The following is a 21,978-nucleotide window of genomic DNA, read 5'->3' as shown; positions in this document are numbered from 1 at the left end:
AATGTTTTTTCCTCAGTCTGTGGCTCACTTCCTTAACAGTAATTTCCAAGAACTTTTATTCCAAGAGCAAAAGTTTTAAATTTGGATAAAAACCAGTTTAGCATTTTTCTTTTATGATTTATGCTTTTTTTTTTTTTTGAGCTAGTGTGTCTTGCTTTGTCACCGAGGCATGTTATCAGATCACTGCCACCTCCGCTTCCCAGGTTTAAGTGATACTTGTGCCTCATCCTCCTGAGTAGCTGGGATTATAGGCGTGTGCCACCATGGCAGGCTAAATTTTGTATTTTTAATAGAGATGGGGTTTCACCACGTTGGCCAGGCTGGTCTCTAACTCCTGACCTCAAGTGATCTGCCTGCTTCTGCCTCCCACAGTGCTGGGATTACAGGCGTGAGCCAGTCACTGTGTTCAGCCAGATTTATGCTTTTTACGTCCAAAAAAATTTTTGCCTGGCTGGGTGCATTGGCTCATGCCAGCACTTTGGGAGGCCAAGGCGGGCGGATCACCTAAGGTTGGGAGTTCGAGACCAGTCTGACCAACATGGTTGAAACCCCGTTTCTACTAAAAATACAAAATTAGCTGGGTGTGGTGGCACATGCCTGTAATCCCAGCTACTTGGGAGGTTGAGGCAGGAGAATCACTTGAAACTGGGAGGCGAAGGTTGTGGTGAGCCGAGATGGTGCCATTGTATTCCAGCCTGGGCAACAAGAGTGAAATTCCGTCTCAAAAAAAAAAAAAATCTTTTTTTTGCTTAAGCCACAGTAACAGAGATTTTTCTCGTTAGGTTTATAATGTTCATGTTTATCAGTCTACTTTTATGTATAATGTTAACATTTTGATACCATACTTCCTTTATTTTTATTTTTTTTTTTTGAGACGGAGTCTTGCTTCTTCACCCAGGCTAGAGTGCAATGGCATGGTCTTGGCTTACTGCAACTTCTGCTTCCTGGGTTCAAGCTATTCTTCTGCCTCAGCCTCCCCAGTAGCTGGGATTACAGGCATGTGCCACCATACTTGGCTAATTTTATATTTTTAGTAGAGACAGGGATTTCATCCTGTTGTCCAGGCTGGTCTCCAACTCCTGACTTCAAGTGATCCACCCACCTTGGCCTCCCAAAGTGCTGGGATTACAGGCATGAGCCAGTGTGCCCAGCCTGTTGTCATTGTTTTATGTCTGTGTTTGCATGGTATATATGTGTTAAATATAGACATAAAATTTAAAATGAGAAGAGTCACTTATATTTACTCAAATATTTACCTTTTCAAATGCTTTTCCTTTTTGCAGATCTAACTTTCCATATAGTATCATTTTCCTCTGACTGGAGGAATAGCTTTGAGCTTTTTTTATAACGTAGGTCTGTTTTTTGTGTGCCTGATAAAGTTTCCATTTTGAAAGATAATTTTACTGGATATGGAATCCTAAATTGAAATTTTTTTCCTTAATATTTTGACTTGTTTTATTTCTGGATTATAAATTTGCATAACATTTTGGTTTTGCTTTAGCCATTGGATTTCAAGTCCTGTGACTTTTTAAATATTTGTGGTTCTTAAGCATATGATAGTAGATACCTAGCAAGTGAGATTTAATTGCTTTTTTTGTTTTGTTTTAAAATTTTATTTTCTAGGGCTGATTGTGGTGGCTCATGCCCATTATTCCAGCAGTTTGGGAGGCCAAGGCAGGCGGATCACCTGAGGCCAGGAGTTCGAGACCAGCCTGGCCAACATGGCAAAACCCCATCTCTACTGAAAATAAAAAGATTAACTGGGTGTGGTGGTGCATGCCTGTAATCTGTAATCCCAGCTACTCAGGAGGCAGAGGCAGTAGTATCACTTGAACCCGGGAGTTGGAGATTGCAGTGAGCCAAGATCTCGCCACTGCACTCCAGCTTGGGCAACAGAGTGAGACTCTGTCTCAAAAAACAAACAAACAAAAAACCTGGTATTTTCAAGCAAACGATTCTTTCAGCATAAATTGCTTTGGATTAAAAAAAGAGGTCCAGGCTGGGTGTGGTGGCTCACGCTCAGCACTTTGGGAGGCCGAGGCCAGCTGATCACGAGGTCAGGAGTTCAAGATCAGCCTGGCCAATGTGGTGAAAACCCCATTTCTACTAAAAATACAAAAATTAGCCAGGCATGGTGGTGCACGCCTGTAGTCACAGCTACTTGGGAGGCTGAGGCAGAAGAATCGCTTGAATCCTGAAGGTGGAGGTTGCAGTGAGCTGAGATCACGCCACCTCACTCTATCCTGGGTGACACAGTGAGACTTTGACACACACACACACACACACACACACACACACACACACGAGGTCCAGATCCACTAGGTTAAAAAAAATATCTGTTGATATTAACAAGGTCTATACACTATGAACAAATTCTTAATGGGTAGACACTAATCAAAGTGTATGTGCCTTTGTGCAAATCAAATACTGAGCTCCCTTCTACTCTTCTCACCTTCTTTGCTTTTTCTGTCTTCACAAACACATCTCAGGGTGTGGTTCAGAGAAACATAGAGACAAACACAGAATTTATGCTCAGTGGACTAGAACGTGTTTGCTTGAGCAAATCTGCAAAAGTTGGCCACGTGTCTTTTTGTTGTTGTTACTTTTAATACAGCATAAGGACCATAAAGGAAGTATACTTTTAGAATAAACAAAATATTTCAATGTTGTTATCTGTGCATTGAGATGTTTCACATACTGTACAGTTACTGTTTTAAACTACAATTTATTCTTTAGTCTTTTCATAGCATTGTGTAACTGTCATCACTAATTTGAGAATATTTCAGTCACTCCAGAGAGAAACTCCATGGCTATTAGTAGTCACTCCCCATTCCCACATCCCCTAGTCTTGGCAACCAGTGGTTGGTGATTTCTTTCTGTCTTTATGGATTTACCTATTCTGTACATTTTATTTCAGTGGAATCATACAATGTATGGTCTTTTGTGGCTGGATTCTTTCACAAAGTATAACATTTTCAAGGTTTCTGTGTTGTAGTAGGGATCAGTATTCCTTTTTCTGGCCAAATAATACTCATTGTATAATTATGCCATAGTTTGTTATTAGTAATGAACATTTGGGTTAACTTTTTTGTTATTTTTGTTTATGCTGCTGTGAACATTAGTTTACAAGTTTTTGCATGAGCTTTTGTTTTTATTTTTCTTGAGTGTATACCTAGGAGTAGAATTGCTGGGTCATATGATAATTCTATGTTTAAGATTTTAAAGAGCTCTTTAAAAAAGAACATAGAATTATCAAACTGTTTTTTAAAGTAGCTACCTCATTTTTTTATTCATATCGGCAACATATGAGGGTTCCAATTTCTCCACATCCTCAACAAAAGTCTTTTTCGTTGTAGCCACCTTGATATTTGCAGTATGATCACATTTTGGTTTGGATTTGTGTTTCTTTAATGATGAATAAAGTTGAACATTTTTTCATGCTTTTTGACTGTTTCAGAAATGGCCAAAATCTTTTTTTGAGAAATGTCTACGTGAATCCTTTGCCTGCCCCCGTCTCCCCTCCATACTTTTCCTTTTTGAGACAGGCTTTCACTCTGTTGCCCAGGCTGGAGTGCAGTGGCACAATCTCGACTCACTGCAACTTCGACCTCTGGGGCTGAAACGATCCTCCTACCTTAGCCTCCTGAGCAGCTAGGACCACATTTGCACGCCACCACACCTGGCTAATTTTTTTGTATTTTTGTAGATATGAGATTTCGCCATGCTGCCCAGGATGGTCTCAAACTCAAACTCAAGCAATCCTCCCACCTTGGCCTCCCAAAGTTCTGGAATTACAGACATGAGACACCATGCCCAGCTTTCTTTGCCCATTTTTCAATTGGGCTGTCTTCTTATTGGATCTTAAGAGTTTTTTATATTGTCTATTCTAGACATAAGTCCTTTATCAGATAAATGAATTACAAATAATTTCTCATTCTGTCACTTTGTTGATTGTGTCTTTTAATAGACAAAAGTCTTTTATTTTGATGAAGTCCAATTCATTATTTATTGCTTGAGTTTTTTGGTATCAAATCTAAGAAGGCTTTGTCCAATCTTTTTGTTCACAAATATTTTGTTCCTGTATTTTCCACGAAAAAATTTATAGTTTTAGCCCCTACTTTGATCCATTTTCAGTTAGTTTTTTGTATGGTGAAAGGAAGAGGTCTAACTTCATTCTTTTGTATATGGATATATAGTTGTTCCAGCACCATTTGTTGAAAAGAGTATTCCTTTTTCATTGAATTGTCTTGGCACCATTATTGAAAATCAACTTATCATAAATGTTAGGATTTATTTATTTATTATGAATTCTATTACATTGATTTATATATCTGTCCTTATGCCAGTACCACACAGTCTTGCTTACTCTGATTTTGCAGTAATTTTTGAAATCAGGAAGTATGAATCTTCCAACTTAGGTCTTTTTTAAGATTGTTTTGACTGGGTTCTTTGCATTTTCACATGAATTTTAGAATTAGCTTGCCAATTAGTTAAAAAAATCAGCTAGGATTTTGATAGGGAGTACATTGATTAAAAAAAATTTTTTTTCATCACTACAAAACTTCAATACATTGACCTTTTAGATTAATTTGGGGAGTATTACCTTTTATTGTTAATTTTTAAATTTCTTTTTGAGATAGGGTTTCCCTGTGTTGCCCAGGCTGGTCTTGAACTCCTGGACTCAAGCAATCCTCCTGCCTCGGCCTTCCAAGGTGTTGGGATTACAGGCATGATCCTTCATGCCTGGCCAGGGAGTATTACCTTTTAACAAATTTAAGTCATCTAATACGTGAATGTGGGATGTCGTTCCCTTTATTTGGATTTTCCTTAGTATTTTTTAGTGTTTTTTGTAGTTTTCAGGGTATAAGTTCTGTACTTTTTTCATTATGTTTTTAGATACTTTATCTTTTTAAAGGCTATTGCAACGAAATTGTCCTTTTCTTTCTTTTTTTTTTTTTTGAGATGAAGTCTCACTCTGTTGCTCAGGCTGGAGTGCAGTGGCATGATCTTGGGTCACTGCAACCTCTGCCTCTGAGTTCAAGCGATTCTCCTACCTCAGCCTCTCATGTAGCTGGGATTACAAGTGTGCACTGCCACACTGAGCAAATTTTTGTATTTTTAGTAGAGAGGGGGTTTCACCATGTTGGCCAATCTGGTCTTGAACTCCTGACCTCTCGGGTGATCCACCACCTTGGCCTCTCAGAGAACTGGGTTTATAGGCGTGAGTCACAGTGCCCGGTCTGGATTCCTTTTATTTCTTATTCTTGACTAATTGCAATGGCTAGAACCTCAAATACAATGTTGAATGGAAGGGATGGTAAGGGACTTTTCTTGTCTTGTTCCTCATCCCAGAGGGAAAGCATTTAGTCTTTTGTCTCAAAGTAGTTAGCTGCAGATTTGTCATAAATGCCTGGTTTTATATTTTAATAAAAAATAATGACTTTGATTCCAAGTCATTGCAGAAGTCAGGAAAAAAAAGACTTTGTTTCCTTCATAGACTGTGTTTTGGTGTCAGAAAAATTCTGGGTTGGGCATGGTGGCTCATACCTGTTATCCCAGCACTTTGGGAGGCTGAGACGGGAGGGAGGGTCACTCGAACCCAGGAATTTGAGACTAGCCTGGGCAACACAGCAAAAATGTGTCTCTACAAAAAATACAAAAATTAGCTCGGCCTTGTGGCACCTATAGTCCCAGCTACTTGGGGGCTGAGGCAGGAGAATCGCATGAGCCTGGCAGGTTGAGGCTGCAGTGAGTCAAGATTGCACCGCTGCACTTTAGCCTGGGCAACAGAGTGAGACCCTGTCTCAAAGAAAGAAAGAAATACCTTGTTTGACCCCTGTACTTGAGCATATATTAATATAAGTTTTCATTACTATTCTAGGGCCCATGAACAAAGGCAATCTCCTGTTTTGTTTGTAGTATGTGTGTAATGATTTGCCGCATTGATTTCTCATATACCATACCTACAGAAATATTTGAACAGTGTTTTATAATGAATAATGTATGCATTAATGTTGAAATTATGAGAAAGAGCCAACCGTGTGATGATATAAACATCCCAGGAAAAGAAAATGATGTATGCTTAGGCACCAAGTCAGGAAGAAGCTTGACCTTCTGCAGAATCAGAAAGGAGAACAGTGTGGCTGGAGTCTAGTAAATAAAGAAGGGTATAATAAAGATGGAAGGTGATTTAGGCCTTGTGTGTCACAACACAGAGTTTTATTTTTATTTTAAATGTAGTTAGAAACCATTGGAGAGTTTTAGTTAAGGACGTGGTGTAATCCAGTTTATGTTTTTAAAAGACAAAGACATAAAATAAAAGGCAATATGTAACAAGTACTGTGTGATTTCAGCAAATGGGGAAATGATAGAGATGAGACTTTGGGTTGACCTGTGAAAGATAAGAATTAAATAGACCAGGCATGGTGGCTCTTGCCTGTAATCCCAGCACTTTGGGAGGTCGAGGCGGGCGGATCACCTGAAGTCAGGAGTTGGAGACCAGCCTGGCTAACATGGTGAAACCCCGTCTCTACTAAAAATCCGAAAATTAGCCGAGTGTAGTGGTGGGCGCCTGTAGCCCCAGCTACTTGGGAGGCTGAGGCAGGAGAATCACTTGAATCTGGAGTTGGCGTTGGAGTGAGCTAAGATCATGCCATTGCACTCCAGCCTGGGCACAGAGTGAGACTCCATCTCAAAAAAAAAAAGAAAGAGTTAAATAGAGAAGAAAGATGTAGTGTGGTAGCAATAAATACTGCCTGGCTTTGAAGTGGAAGACTTGTGTTTGAGTATTGATTCTGCCTCTTCTTAGATGCCCCATCTGCTTTCTCTATACCTTGTTGCACATGAGGAGCAAATCAAATGAAAAATGCTTATAATTGTGACCCTGTCAGGGTGGTATGTAGTCATGTCCTCAGTTTTTTATATATATATCCGTGCCACTTCCTGAGAATAGGATATATTTAAGGAGAAGAAGGGTGGATTTGAAGAGGAAGCTTAATAGTTTTAGCTATATGGTGTTGAAGATACATGTCAGAGAGTTGGAAGTAGAGAGCATGTGGGGGAGCAGTGGCGGTGGGGGGGATGAATTGACAACATTTAGGTAATCATTTAAGTCATACATAGTGTAAATTAAACTTGTGAGAGAATGAGTATAGGAAGGAAGAAAAACCTTAAGGTGTAGAAATAGCCATAGAAGTAAGAAAATCATGAAAACAAAAGTTAGTAGAAATAGCTAGGACATGTTTTTGAGGGTATAGCCAACATTATCACAGAGAGTGATTTTTCTTTTTCTTTTTCTGAAAGGTAGGTCATCGGTTGCCTCAGAGGTGACCAGTTGTAGAGAGGATGTATGTGTAAGTCAGATTGTAGTGATTTGAAGATTAAAAGGACAAATGAGAGTTTGACCGTAACTGGAAGGAGAGCTAAAGATAATACCAATATGCCATCATTTTCTCTTTTTTTGTTTTAATTTTCTTGTCAGTTTTTAAAGATCTTAGAGACTTGAGTAGTTTATTCCTTCAGAGCAATTAACAAATATGAACAGCAAAGGTTAATGTCACAATTAATAGAATAAGCCAGCCATAGTCATAGAGTAGCCTAGCGTAGTGCATCTCAAACTTTAATGGGTATCTTGTTAAAATGCAGATTCTGGTTCAGTAGGTTTGGGTTGGAGTCTGAGACACAGCATTTCTGACACGCTCGCAGTTGGTGCTAATGCTGCGTGTCTATGGACTGCACTCTAAGAGATAAGGCTCTGGAGAGTATGAGATTGATGCATTATAGGGGAGTTAGCCTTAGATAGAAAGAGGATCACCTCCTCTCTTAATTGAGGTGGGATGTATGGTGGATGAAGATAGAGGAAATACAGATTAGATTTGCAGGCAAGCGACATGCCTGATAGTCTTTGTTCTTTCTGTGAAACAATAAGTGAAGCTATGTTGTGAGAAGACTGGGAATGGGATTATGAGCTTGATGAAAGTTGTGAAGGTTTGGAATAGCTACTAAGAGGAGGAAAGTGAGTGAATTTGGGGCATGTAATAATTGCTGAACATTGAGGATTAGTTTGGTTATGGTGTTGTAGAAATAATTGGAACAGAGAGAGACTAGTAATAAAGAAATTGCTTATTTTTTCATTTCAGTGAGGTGGAGTTTTGCTCTTGTTGCCCAGGCTGGAGTGTAATGGCGCTATCTTGGCTCGCCACCACCTCCACCTCCTGGGTTCAAGGGATTCTCCTGCCTCAGCTTCCCTAGTAGCTGGAGGCATGCGCTGGCACACTTGGCTAGTTTTGTTTTTTTAGTAGGTTTCTCCATGTTGGTCAGTCTTCTCTCAAAGTCCTGACCTCAGGTGATCTGCCCGTCTTGGCCTCCCAAAGTGCTAAGATTACAGGTGTGAGCCACTGTGCCCGGCCATGAGATTGCTTATTTTTTAAGATGATATGGTAGCCTAAATGATATGATGATAGGATATGAGGTCTAAAGTAGAACAGTGGCTTCAAGAATGGAAGAGGAGGATGTGGTAGGCCAAATGATACTTAACCCAACACCCGCTCCAGGTGCCATGCCCTAATCTTTGCAATCTCTGTTATAACTTACATTTTAAGAGGAACTTTGTAGGTATGATTAAATTAGGTATCTTGATATAGAGGGGTTATCCTGGGTTATCTAGATGGGTTCTGTATAATCACAGGAATTTTAATAAAAGAGGAGCTGTAGGGTCTAGTCAGAGAACTCATGTGATGACAGGAACAGGAGAGAGAGGAAGTGTCATGATGAAAGTAGAGGCCTAAGTGATGTGCGGTTTTGAGCCAAGGAATCTAGGCAGCCTGTGGAACCTGGAAAAGGAAAGGGAACATTTCCCAAGAGACTCCAGAAGGAACAAAGCTCTGGTGACATGTTGATTTTAGCTCACTGATACTGATTTTGGACTTCTGACTTGCAGAACTGCAAGATAGTAAGTTCATGTTGTTCTAAACTGCTAACTTTGTGGGGCTTTCTGTTACAACAACAATCAGAAACATTCAGAGGGTGTGGATATCAGGAAACTAGATTTCTAGACTGGGTAAATGAGTGGGAAGTAGTGAAATTAAAAATAGAGGAGTAGATGTTAGAGGACGGTATATTCACTTTGCATGTCATTTCAGGAACTGGTGAGAATGGTATTTTGAGTCTAGTAATATAGACTAGATAGAGTGGAAGTAAATCGGAAACGAGATGAATTTAAGAGGCTACCACAGTGGTGTTACATATAGTTAATAGGGCTGTTATAATAATGTTACATGACAAAATACATAGGAACATAAAAAATTTTGACTGAGAAGATGGTGAAAGGGATGATTGAGAGAGACAGATTTTTGAAAAAGTAATACCACTGTATATTTATATAGTGCTTTTCAGTTTGGGAGTCATATTCATACCTTTTTGGGGGGTTAATAAGTTTTTGAAATGGACACAGCTGCTATTAGCAGCTCTCTCCAAGGAACACTAAATAGTCTAACAATGGGCACTAAACAGTTGGGTTTCAGGATACTGGGTTTTTATTTTGGTACTACTTTGTGTTGTGTGTATTTGGGAAAACCTGTCAGAAACATGCGAAGTTCTCTTCTTAAAGAGGTCCTGTAGCCTCTTAAAAACATCAAAAACAAGAAACAGGTAATATGTATTCATTGATTTCTACAACAATATTGGGAAAACATTTTTAGAAAGAAAAATCTTGGTGTGATGACTCATGCCGTAACCCTAGCACTTTGGTAGGCCAAGGTGGGCAGATCACTTGAGTCCAGGAGTTCGAGATCAGCCTAGGCAACATGGCGAAACCCTCATCCTTACAAAACATACAAAAATTAGCTGGGCATGGTGGTATGCCCCTGTAGTCTCAGCTACTTTGGGGGCAGAGGTGGGAGGATCATTTGAGCCTGAGATAGCAAGGCTGCAGTGAGCCTTATTTGTGCTACTGCACTGTAGTCTTCAAGATAAAGTGAGACCCTGTCTCAAAAACAAACAAAAAAAGATTATCTATTAAACAAGGAAGTTGGACCTGCTACCTACCTCCATTTCTATTATTTTAGTAAAACATTATCATGCCAGTTCATTATATGGTTTTAAAGATGCACTTCTCTCTTCTTCTCATAACCATAAGGCTGAAGTATTAAATCAGTAGTAAAAATGACCTAAACTTAAATTTGTTTAGTTTTAAGTTCCTAAACCATGTTTGTTATGAACAGTAAATATATTACTGGAATTTATTAGCAAATCACAATATCTGAGAGAATGGAAATTTACTAAGACATGGAATACATAGTTTAAGGAAGGAACTTTTGTGGAAAAATAGAGGAGTTGGAGAGGAATGGAAGTTGTATCTAGAAGAATTCAATTGATATAGTGATCAAATATATAAAAAGCCACTTTCAAAATATCTTTTTATAGAACAAAAGTTTTCTGAAGCTTTATTGATACTTGTGTTTGGATTTTACCTATTATCTTTGTATCTCTTTTTTAAGATAAGATTTACTGATTGTAAATCTCAGTTAAATACAGTTTTTGTGTCTGTGTGAAACTGATGACCAGAATCTTGCCAGTGTAGGAAAGTTGATTTAAGAAAGCTTTGCTTTCTAAGCCTTCTGTGCTGTTACCTTTGATGAGTTGATAATCTCTTTGCTTTCTTCTGCTGCTTGCCTTTCTGCTACTCACAAGTATCTGATCAGGGAATAGAAACATGACGTGTATCAGACTTATTTGGAGCTCCAACAAAATCTGAAGGGAGAAGAAATTTAAAATGTGGCTGAGTATTTCATTTATGACACTTTTGGTTCCTATCTTATTTTACAACCATCTTAAAGTGAGTTCACATTTAGCCAAACATTTCCCTTCATTTCTATGTATAATTATAAGCTTATTGATTTTTAGCAATTGGTATATATGAATATTTAATAATAAGCAAGTATTGAATTAGGATGTTTTCTAAAACAGTGTTCCCATTAATCTAAATCTTGATATAAAGTATGGGTTTTTATGAAATGCTTCCTCAGTATTGAACCCTAGTTGACCTTCATACTTGTTTTTGAAAGAATGAAGTAGAAAATGAACTTGTGTCTGAGTCTCTCCTAAACCTAATCATCATTTGTTTTTGATCCTAAAGTTATAGGATGTTTCTAAACACTTCCCTCCACCCTCTATTAATGTCAACTATGAACAGAAACTTTCAGTGGCCAGGCACGGTGGCTCACGCCTGTAATCCCCACACTTTGGGATGCCAAGGCAGGAGGATCCCTTGAGCACAGGAGTTTGAGACCAGCTTGGGGAGCAAAGTGAGACCCCTGTCTCTACAAAGTTAGCTGGGCATGGAGGCACAGACCTGTGGTCCCAGCTACTCAGGAAGCTGAGGTGGAGGATTGCTTGAGCCCAAGAAGTAGAGGCTGCAGTGAGCTGTTGGTAGTACCACTGTACTCCAGCCTGGGTGACAGAGTGAGACCACGTTTCCAAAAAAGAAATTATTTTTCTCTCTGCTTACTTATTTGAATTTTAAAAATTTGGTGAAATAAAAATTTAAAAAAATGTCATGGGTACATAGTAGATATATATATTTACGGGTTACATAAGATATTTTGATACAGGCATGCATGCATATTAGTCACATCAGGGTAAAGGGGTATCCTTTTATCCTTTGTGTTAGAAGCATTTATCTTTTGTGTTACAAACAATCTAGTTATCCTCTTCTAGTTATTTGTAAATGTGCACTTAAATTATTTTTTACTGTTGGCCAGGTGCGGTGGCTCACAATCCCAGCACTTTGGGAGGCCTGGGTGGGTGGATTACTTGAGTTCAGGAGTTCGAGACCAGCCTGACCAACATGGTAAAATCTTGTCTCTCCTAAAAATACAAAAATTGGCCAGGCGTGGTGAGGCATATCTGTAATACCAGCTATTGGAAGGCTAAGGCAGGAGAATTGCTTGCATCCGGGAGGTGAAGGCTGCAGTGAGCTGAGATTGTACCACTGCACTCCAGCCTGGGCTGGAGCAAGACTCTGACCCCCAAAAAAAAAAAAAAAAATTATTTATTCATTTTTACTGTAGTCACCCTGTTGTGCTAGCAAACACTAGATCACCTTCATTCTTTGTATTTTTTGTGTCCATTAACCCTCCCCCCACCATCCACTCTATCACTACCCTTCCAGCCTCTGATAACTGTCCTTGTACTCTCTATCTCCATGGTTGAATTGTTTTAATTTTTAGCTCCCACAAATAAGTGAGAACATGCAAAGTTTGTTTTTCTGTGCCTAACTTATTTCATGTAACATGATGATGTCCAGTTCCATCCATATTGTTGGAAGTGATGGGATCTCATTCTCTTTTTATGGCTGAATAGTACTCCATTGTGTATATGTACCACATTTTCTTTATCCATTCATCTGTTGATGGACACTTAGGTTACTTCCAAATCTTGGCTATTGTGAATAGTGCTGTAGTAAACATGGGAGTGCAGATATCTCTTCAGTATTATTGATTTCCTTTCTTTGGGGTATGTACCTAGGAGTGGGATTGCTGAATTGTAAGATAGCTGTATTTTTAGCTTTTTGTGGAACCTCCAAACTTTTCTCCATGGTGGTTATACTAATTTACATTCCCATCAACAATGTACAAGGGTTCCCTTTTTTCCACATCCTTGCTAACCAGCTCCTTGGCAGAGGAGGTTAACGTGTTAACCTGCCTACTTCAGAGTTAAACACCAACAACAAAAAATGTTGAATTTAAGACTTGGGTTCTAGAAAAAAACAGACTCTAACTCAGATGGTATAAGAGACTTTAATGCAGGGACTGTGGAGGTGCAGTGGATTAAGGGAACCTGTAAGGTATGTTTTTGTTAGCAACAAGGAAGCCCAAAGGGGCAGGTAAAATAACAGTGCTGTTGGAGCCTTATGAGAGCTATGAAGAGGGTGCCTTACAGCAATCATGGTGGTAGAGGGACGCAGCTTCTGCCAGAAAGTGTGGCCATGAGGAGGGAGGGAGCTAGGAAGAAATAATCCAGCGTTTCTCTGCCTTCTTATCTTCTGTCAATGGCAGGACAGCACTGGAACCCAGAAAGCATATCTGTTGAGGTCAGCATTATTGGGCTCAGAGTAGGGCAGAAATATATTGGGTGATAAGGTAGTTGCAGTAAGATAATAAGTAACACAACTACTAGTGATTTTAGGTGTTGACTTCAGGTAATGTAATATTTTACTCAATTTCTTATCTATTAACTATGCATACCTTACTGGGTTGATGTGGGCATTAAATGAGACAACATGTGAAAGTACTATCATAGTGTCTTTGTCTTGTGAGTATATTAAAAGTTTTGGTAAGGTGTGGATTTGAAAAGCTCAGCTTCCTTTTACTTGGTACTGTGCTGAATTTATTTTGTAGGAACTTCGGTTGCCACCCTACTTTTAAATATATGTTTTCCAATAATTTTTGAGAAGCGAATGGCAACATTATTATTAAATAGTTCCTAAGATTTAGTTTCTCATTTTTTATAGAGCCAGGAGCCTGAAAACCTAAGTCCTAGCTCAGACTATACCACTATTTGTGGCATAGTTCTTTATGGGAATTATTTTTACTTTGCCTCTCTGTGCTTTTCCCTTCTGATAAATTGGAGTAACAATACTTAATTAGTAAATGTTTGACTCTATTATGGTAAAATAATAGTTGTCAAGCACTTAAATGAAGACTTAAATGATACGTATATTAACTTTTTTTACTATCATTCAGTTTGAAGAGTATCAGAGCCTCAGATTAAGAGTGATTGGATGGTTTTTACTTTGTTGCATTTTCTGTGTGGAATTATGTAGCTCATAAGATATTATTTTGTATATGTGTGTTATGTGAGTAAAGTGATTATGCTCATGTCTATTTTAGTTAATATGTGTGTGAATGTAAATTTTCTTTTCTTTTCTTTTTTTGAGATAGTCTCGCTCTGTTGCCCATGCTGGAGTGCACTGGCATGATCTTAGCTTACCACAACCTCTACCTCCCAGGTTCAAGCGATTCTCCTGCCTCAGCCTCCTGAGTAGCTGGGACTACAGGCGCACACCACCATGACTGGCTAATTTTTGTGTTTTTAGTAGAGATGGGAGTTTCACTATGTTGGCCAGGCTGGTCTTGAACTTCGGACCTCGTGATCTGCCTACCTCAGCCTCCCAAAGTACTGGGATTACAGACGTGAGCCACTGCGCCTGGCTGTAAATTTTCTTAAAACTGTCTTTCTGAAACAAACCCTAAGAGACCCTATTTATTGCCCAGTAGTAGGTCTTATCTTTTTCACTCTTGCCATGGACAGTGCACTGCTTACATCTGAACTTATGGATGAGGAAGGTAGTTTTGAGGTTTGGCAACTGTCTCCTGGTAAAAGATATGTTAGACTTTACCTACTACTATTACCATTGATGTATCCTTATTGCCTACTTCTTTTTTCTGAGACAGCAGTGATGCCTTGTCATGTTTTACCTCCTAATTTTTACATTTGTAGACCACAGCAAGATCAGGGCAATCCATTTTGAAGAAAACTGTGACCACTTTAAAGAACTTTTTATTTTTCTAAACTCCTTCAAAAATGTAACTTTGAAATTAAGTAAATTCCTATTTTATTTCATAAGCTCAAGTTAGCACTGTCTTTGTAAATTCCAAACTGAACCTTTTTCCATTACTGACTAAATCTTAATTATTTCTCACCAGACGGTCTGGCAAATCCCGAAGCAGAAGCCCATATTCATCTAGGCATTCACGATCTCGTAGCAGGCACAGGTTGTCTAGATCCAGAAGTCGTCATTCTAGTATTTCTCCTAGCACACTAACTCTGAAGAGTAGCCTGGCAGCTGAATTGAACAAGAATAAAAAAGCACGAGCAGCAGAGGCAGCAAGAGCTGCAGAAGCAGCGAAAGCTGCAGAAGCAACTAAGGCTGCTGAGGCCGCTGCCAAAGCTGCAAAAGCTTCAAACACTTCTACACCTACCAAGGGGAACACAGAAACTAGTGCCAGTGCATCGCAAACAAACCATGTGAAGGATGTGAAGAAGATGAAAATTGAGCATGCACCGTCTCCCTCAAGTGGTGGAACTTTAAAAAATGACAAAGCAAAAACAAAGCCACCTCTTCAGGTAACAAAGGTGGAAAATAATTTGATTGTAGATAAAGCCACCAAGAAAGCAGTCATAGTTGGAAAGGAGAGTAAATCTGCTGCTACAAAGGAGGAACCAGTATCTCTTAAAGAGAAAACCAAACCACTTACACCAAGCATAGGAGCCAAGGAGAAGGAGCAACATGTAGCTTTAGTGACCTCTACATTACCACCATTACCTTTGCCTCCCATGCTGCCTGAAGATAAAGAAGCTGATAGGTAAGTGCAAAAATATTTGTCAATAACTGTTTAAAGAAAAAATGTAAATCTGGAGTGAGAAATGATTTGGCCTCTCCAGCCCCCTCAAAACAACCTTAGTAAAAAAGACTACAAGTAACTGAATGAATTCTGTGTATTATATGCATCTTAAAATGAAGTACATTTGCATACAAGTTGGCAAAATTAAAGTTTATGCTAAGAAATTCAGGGAAATATTGCCATTGCCTTGGGATCCAGTGAATATTTCAATATGAGTTTGGGTATTAGAAATGCCAGTATTCTCTTTGGTTTAGTTTTCCTCGATGATGCAGTCAGAGACAGGACATTTTATGAGTGAGTTGGCCCTGGTTGATATAAGTCTCATAAGCATTTGTCTCATTTATTTCTGAGTTTCTTCAGTGGCATTGTAAATTTATCACTGTCAGTGGCTTTTTTTTTTTTTTTTTTTTTTTTTGAGACGGAGTTTCGCTCTTGATAACCAGGCTGGAGCGCAATGGCGCGATCTCGGCTCACCGCAATCTCCGCCTCCTGGGTTCAGGCAATTCTCCTGCCTCAGCCTCCTGAGTAGCTGGGATTACAGGCACGCGCCACCGTGCCCAGCTAATTTTTTGTATTAGTAGAGACGGGGTTTCACCATGTTGACCAGGATGGTCTCGATCTCTTGACCTCGTGATCCACCCGCCTCGGCCTCCCAAAGTGCTGGGATTACAGGCTTGAGCCACCGCGCCCAGCCCTGTCAGTGGCTTTATTGTCACTTTTTAGTGTAGTCTTTTCGTAAGTTTTTTTTTTTAATTCTTCCCAAGCCAATGTATTTCTTAATCTTAACTCTTTTACTTAAAAAAAAAATTATTTTAGCCCGTCTTGCGGTTAGGGATTAATCACATTATATTATAGAAAACTCATAATGTGGCTGGGCACGGTGGCTCAAGCCTGTAATCCTAGCACTTTGGGAGGCCGAGTTGGGTGGATCACCTGAGGTCAGGAGTTCAAGACCAGCCTGGCCAACATGGTGAAACCCCGTCTTTACTAAAAATACATAAAACCTACCTGGGCATGGTGGCGGGTGCCTGTAATCTCAGCTACTAGGGAGGCTGAGGCAGGAGGATCACTTGAACCTGTGAGGCAGAGGCTGCAGTGAGCTGAGATTGAGCCATTGCACTCCAGCCTGGGCGACAGAGTAAGAACTTGTCTCAAACAAAACAAAATGAAGCAAAACAAAAAAACCCCAAAGAAACCCTCAAAACTCATAATGTGATTATGCTTTCCTTTAAACATTTAAACATTTCTATTATGAACATTGGGGGTATGGCTTTTTTTTTATTGAGAAACAATATATTCTTAAGAGGATGAAGGTAAGAGGGACTGTAAAGTAAATACAGCTAAGAATGTTTCTTTTATGTATCCTAGGGTAGAAAAAAAATTAGACTATTGTGTGGTTTATCTGCCTATTACACCACTTAGCTGTTTTTATTTTTATGAAGAAGTTAGAGCTGCCACTCCTTCCCACTCCCCATTAAAAAGCAACTATATGAGTAGTTTTCCTAGCTAACTTTAAAAATACACATATTTTGAAAACAGATGGATAAAAATGCCATGTGCACAAGTGCTTACTTTGTCATTATGAAAATTTTAGAATTTAACACAAACGAAAGTAAAATCGTAGTTCTTGAATTTCATGCCCATTGAGGTGCCTTTTTAAAAACAATCAAAATGTTGGGAGACCCTATCCAATTTAATCAGGTTTTATTTGATTATACTGCTATAATTGTATTTGCAGGTTTGACTGTTTTCAAGGAACACTTAAGATTCATAACAGTAGTGATTTGTAATTGTGATGAGTCCTAGAATGGGCTCTCCAGCATAGAGGGACTTGAGTGTGGAATTGATCACTTCATTAGTGAGAGAGTAACCAGTTACTGAGAATACATGTTTGATTGAGACTGGTGGTTCTCTACTTTATTCTTCATATATGTTTTAGGAGTAAATTTTTACTAGGATATTTTCAGGAACTCTGTACGTACACATGAGTACTTAATGAGGTTATTCTTTATGCATCTGTCTTTAATTAGTTGGTGGCACATTTAATTCTTGGTCATTACATTTATTTTTGATCCATCTTTTCTGTCTTCTGCTTTTTCCTCTTTTTGTTTTCTCTTTTTTCTTTGAATGTGTTTGTATGTTTAATGGATACAGAAGTTTTTCTTAGATTCATGAGCACTATTACTATATGTGTATAGCCAAAGATTAATTCATCACCAGTGGAACTTTCCTTATCTTGATGTCTGTAATTTAACTACCAAAATGTAAACATTTTACTTTTTATAAAAGTTTTTAGGTGATTAAATAAAAATGTATTTTAAAAAGAAATGGTTAGAAGTGATTGCTTTTAGAAATAAATGGGTGTTGAAGGGAATGGATAGCACAGGAGACTTATTTTATATTTAATATTTGTAATACTTTTAGAAGTACAATACAGTTTGTTAGTGGACTATAGTAGAAAGCTTAGTTTTTAGTGCTAGTTGTACCTCTTACTACTCTCATGACTTAATCTTTCTGTGCCTCAGTCCATTTAGTTATATTCATGGGTGAAAATATTTACAGTTTAAACTCACAGATTAGTTATAAAGATTAAATGAGTTGATGGACTGAATTTTGCAAGCTGTAAAGTGTTACGCATCTTAGTTATTGTAATTAGTCATTGTATAAATCAGCACTGCAGGAAATATTAAAAATATTTAAAACTGCTTTAGGTTACTGAAAAAAAGTAAAAATTACAAAATATGATTTACATTGTGTAATATATAAACCATTATATGTGTAACATGTAGATCTGTTGCTTAAGGAATAGACCTAGTGCTTCGTTTGAAAAGGACTGGTTTTTGTGAAAGAGGAACTATTGGTTGGTTTTCCATCCCCTTTTATAATGGAGGGGGACCATTATATGACCACCCCCAGGCCATTTTTTTTTTCCATGTATCTGAAAGTAATAGTCCTGGTAATTTTACGTTTACAAGTTTCTTTTTAGTAACCATTGTATACTTTTTATTTGTGCTGAACAGCTATTAGTTGAAAGTGGTTTATAAACTATTTCTGTTGAGGTAAAGAAACAATCTTTTCTGTCATAACATGGTTTAGGAAACCTGAATATGGGAGGTGTCTTTATTTACTTGTTATTCACTGTAAATTTAAAGATAATTTTAAAGAAGAGTGAGTAATGGTCTGCATAATCTCATTGCATATCTTAAGGAAAGCTTTTGATCTTTGCTTTCTTTGAACGTACCTGTGTCTATATTCCTGGTTAACTGTCACTGTTGTATCCACACATACATTAGCAAAAGAGTGTGTGTGTGTTTTGGGTGGCCTCTTGATTTTGCAAATCTATACTCAACTTGTTTTTGCTGTTTTATTATATGTCCAAGTAAATTCTCCCCTTCCTTCATACATTTTTTTGTTTTGAAAGTATTCAAGCACTTAGAAAAATTGAAGAATAATAAAATTAGCATCTGTATAACTACTGGATGGAAGTTACCCATCTAGATTCAGCAAATGTTAACATTTTGTTTTATATGCTCCGTCTCAATGGGAGTGATGGCTCACAGTTGTAATCCCAAAGTGTAATCAGCACTTTGGGAGACCAAGGTGGGCAGATGGCTTGAGCTCAGGAGTTAGAGACAAGCCTTGGCACTTGGCAGTACCCCGTGTCTTCACAAAATACACAAATTAGCTGGCTGTGGTAGTGCACACCTGTAGTCCCAGCTACTTGGGGAGGCTAAGGTGGGAGCATCACCTGAGCCCAAGAGGTCGAGGCTGCAGTGAGCTCTGATTGTACCACTGCACTCCAGCCTGGCTGACAGAGTGAGACCCTGTCTCAAAAAAAAAAGAAAAAAAAAAAAAATTACACACACGCACTCAGGCACATTCCATCTCTAGTTAAGAGAACTAATGAGGGTGTGTGTGTATGTATACACTTTCTTTCCCCCGAGATGAAATCTTGCTGTGTTGCCCAGACTGGAGTGCAGTGTCAGGATCTTAGCTCACTGCAGCCTCCGCCTCCCCAGTTCAAGCAGTTCTCCTGCTGCAGCTTCCTCCTCCCCAGTTGAAGCAGTTCTCCTGCCTCAGCCTCCCAAATAGCTGGGATTACAGGTGCGCACCACCACGCCTGGCTGATTTTTTTGTATTTTTAGTAGAGACAGGGTTTCACCATGTTGGCCAGGCTGCTTTTGAACTCCTGACCTTGTGATCTGCCTGCCTTGGCCTCCCAGGCAGTGAGATTACAGGTGTGCTGAGATTATGGGTGTGAGCCACCACGCTTGGCTGGTATACATTTCTTTTTGCTATACCTTAAATACTTCAGTCATCTCCCAGGAATAAGGTCAGCCTCCTGCTTGATCACAGTATCATTGTGATAACAAGGAAATTAACAGTAGTTAATAATCTAATGGAAATGAACAATAATATCAACCACTATATGTAATCAATAATCAGTACTCCCCACCCCAGCCCCATGACTTTTTGAAGAGTCTAGGCCAGTAATCTTATAGAATGTCCCACCTTTGTATTTATCTGATTATTTCTTTTTGTTATCATTTAACTTCTCCAACCCCTTTATTTCCCATAGTCTGGAAATTACTTGTGCTTTGTTTAGATCAAAAATAAATAGTTTTTTAGCCAGAATAGTTAAGAGATAATTTTATGTAGTTTATGCTATTGTTACAGGGGAACCAAAATATCAGACTGTCTTACTCTCCTATTAGTGATGTGATCATTTGGTTAAGGTAATGACCAACCTTAAGGTCTCTCCATGTATGAGGGTGTATACCTGGAGTTTGCTTTGCAGTTAGAAGTGAGCTATAGGTTAATACTTCTGACAATGATTGAATATCCTTTTTCCCAACAGCCTATCACCTAATGGTTTAGCAACCATTAATGATATTTGTCTAATTCAGTTACTATAGTAGGGGCTGCAAATGGTGACTTTTTTTTTCCTATTGCTGCTGCCCAAATTAAAAATGGTGATTTTCTAATCCTGCCATTCATTTTAACATTAGCTGGCCGTCTTTTGTAAATACATGTTACTCACATCCCATTTAATCATTCTACTCTCATGGATTTTTATTCTGTGTTACTGATAGTAATAGCCACTATTCTTTTTGACCCTCACATTGTCTGAAATTTGGCCAGTGCAAGCTCCTGTAAGCTGACTCCTTTATTATTTTGACATGATCTCATTTGTTTTTCAGTGTTTCCTTGCTTTCTAGTCAAAGGTATATCTTAGGCTCACTTTGAATTTTGCTTCATTCCCAAAATTGGAGTCTATTTTCCTGCAAAATCATAAGATAGATGGTAATCTATGTGTTTTCACAGAATGTAATTGTTTTCTTTACTTTTTTAAAAAATTAAGATCATACCATGGATAACGTTTCTTGACTTGCTTTTTCATTTAATGTGTTGGAGATCTTTCCATGTTGGTATGGATGGGCCCAGTATTATTACAGGAATGGATATATCATGTTCTTCTACTGTTGATTAATGGATACTTAGGTGTATAATTATTTGCTATTAAACTCTCCTTATATATTAATATTTTTTGTATATTTAATTAATTTTTATAGGATGGTTATATGTTAAAGTATGCACATTAAAAATATGATAGAAACTGCCAAATTAATGTATTAATAAGGCTATATACTAATTTATGCACCCAGATATATGAAATTGCTTTAACAGTTTTGGATAGTGTCAATTTTGACAGTCTTTAAAATATGTAATTGTTTAATTTTGTATTTTTTTGATAATGAGGTATAGTATTTTCTTGAATGTTTATTGGTTATTATTTTTCTGGTGAATTGCTTGCTCACATTCTGTGCTAGCTTTTCCTTAAAGTTGTTTTCCTTTTTCCAATTGATTTTTAATTGTTATTTTAGGGATGTTGACCTTTGCCTCTCAGAGTTTATTGCTTATCCTCGTCATTTGTTTTGCTTTTGGTCATATGAATGTTTTCCGTTTTAATCTAGTCAAGTCTGTTCTCTTTCCTTTAAGATATCTAGGTTTATAAAATTTAAGAAGGTTAAGTCAGATCTTAGAGAAATTTGGTTTTGGTTATCGTGTAAAGAAGTGTTCTGATTCTTTATTCTCCCCAACCCAGTGTTGTTACCAGTATCGTTTATTGAATAATTCACCTCACTAATTTGAAATGACATACATAAAAATTCTTACAGATACGTGTTTCTCTACTTTCTTTTCTTTTAACATGTTTTATTTCTTTGTCAGTATCTTACTGTTGTAATGTCTTTAGATACATAGTGTATTGGCTCCCAAACTCAAATTTCTATTTTAGGGGTAGACAGTAATATAAATGTGAAGGGAATGGTGTAAATTAATGATGAGTAAACCACTCTGCTGTTGAACCTCAACACCATGTCGCTGTATAAGAATTGAAGCCCAGTGTATTAGAGCTTTTACTTTTTTTTTTTTTTTTTAAAAAGGAAGCCTAGAACCTGAATATTATGTAAATCTTTGGATTTAAAATTACAATTCATAGTTCTTTATAAAACATTGAATAGAGTGAGTAATATATATCCTTTGACTTCAATTAAACTTTGGCTTCTAGTTC

The 21,978-nt window shown here is 38.0% G+C and overlaps 1 protein-coding gene across 2 annotated transcripts in view; it reads left to right on the top strand.

Annotated features, from left to right (window-relative positions):
- CDK13 (cyclin dependent kinase 13) overlaps window positions 1–21,978 on the top strand; it is a 127,255-nt gene that overhangs the window by 11,560 nt on the left and 93,717 nt on the right. For both annotated transcript variants that reach the window (XM_012473569.2, XM_012473563.3), the window contains exon 2: window positions 14,706–15,365. In XM_012473569.2, coding sequence (XP_012328992.2) covers window positions 14,706–15,365 — 660 coding nt within the window. The remainder of the gene's footprint in view (window positions 1–14,705; window positions 15,366–21,978) is intronic.

Source organism: Aotus nancymaae, unplaced genomic scaffold (genome assembly GCF_030222135.1).
Source record: "Aotus nancymaae isolate 86718 unplaced genomic scaffold, 86718_ANA_hifiasm-v0.15.2.pri h1tg000065l, whole genome shotgun sequence".
Lineage (NCBI taxonomy): Eukaryota > Metazoa > Chordata > Mammalia > Primates > Aotidae > Aotus > Aotus nancymaae.
Note: the sequence above shows the minus strand (reverse complement) of the source record. Positions and strands in the feature narration are given on the sequence as shown.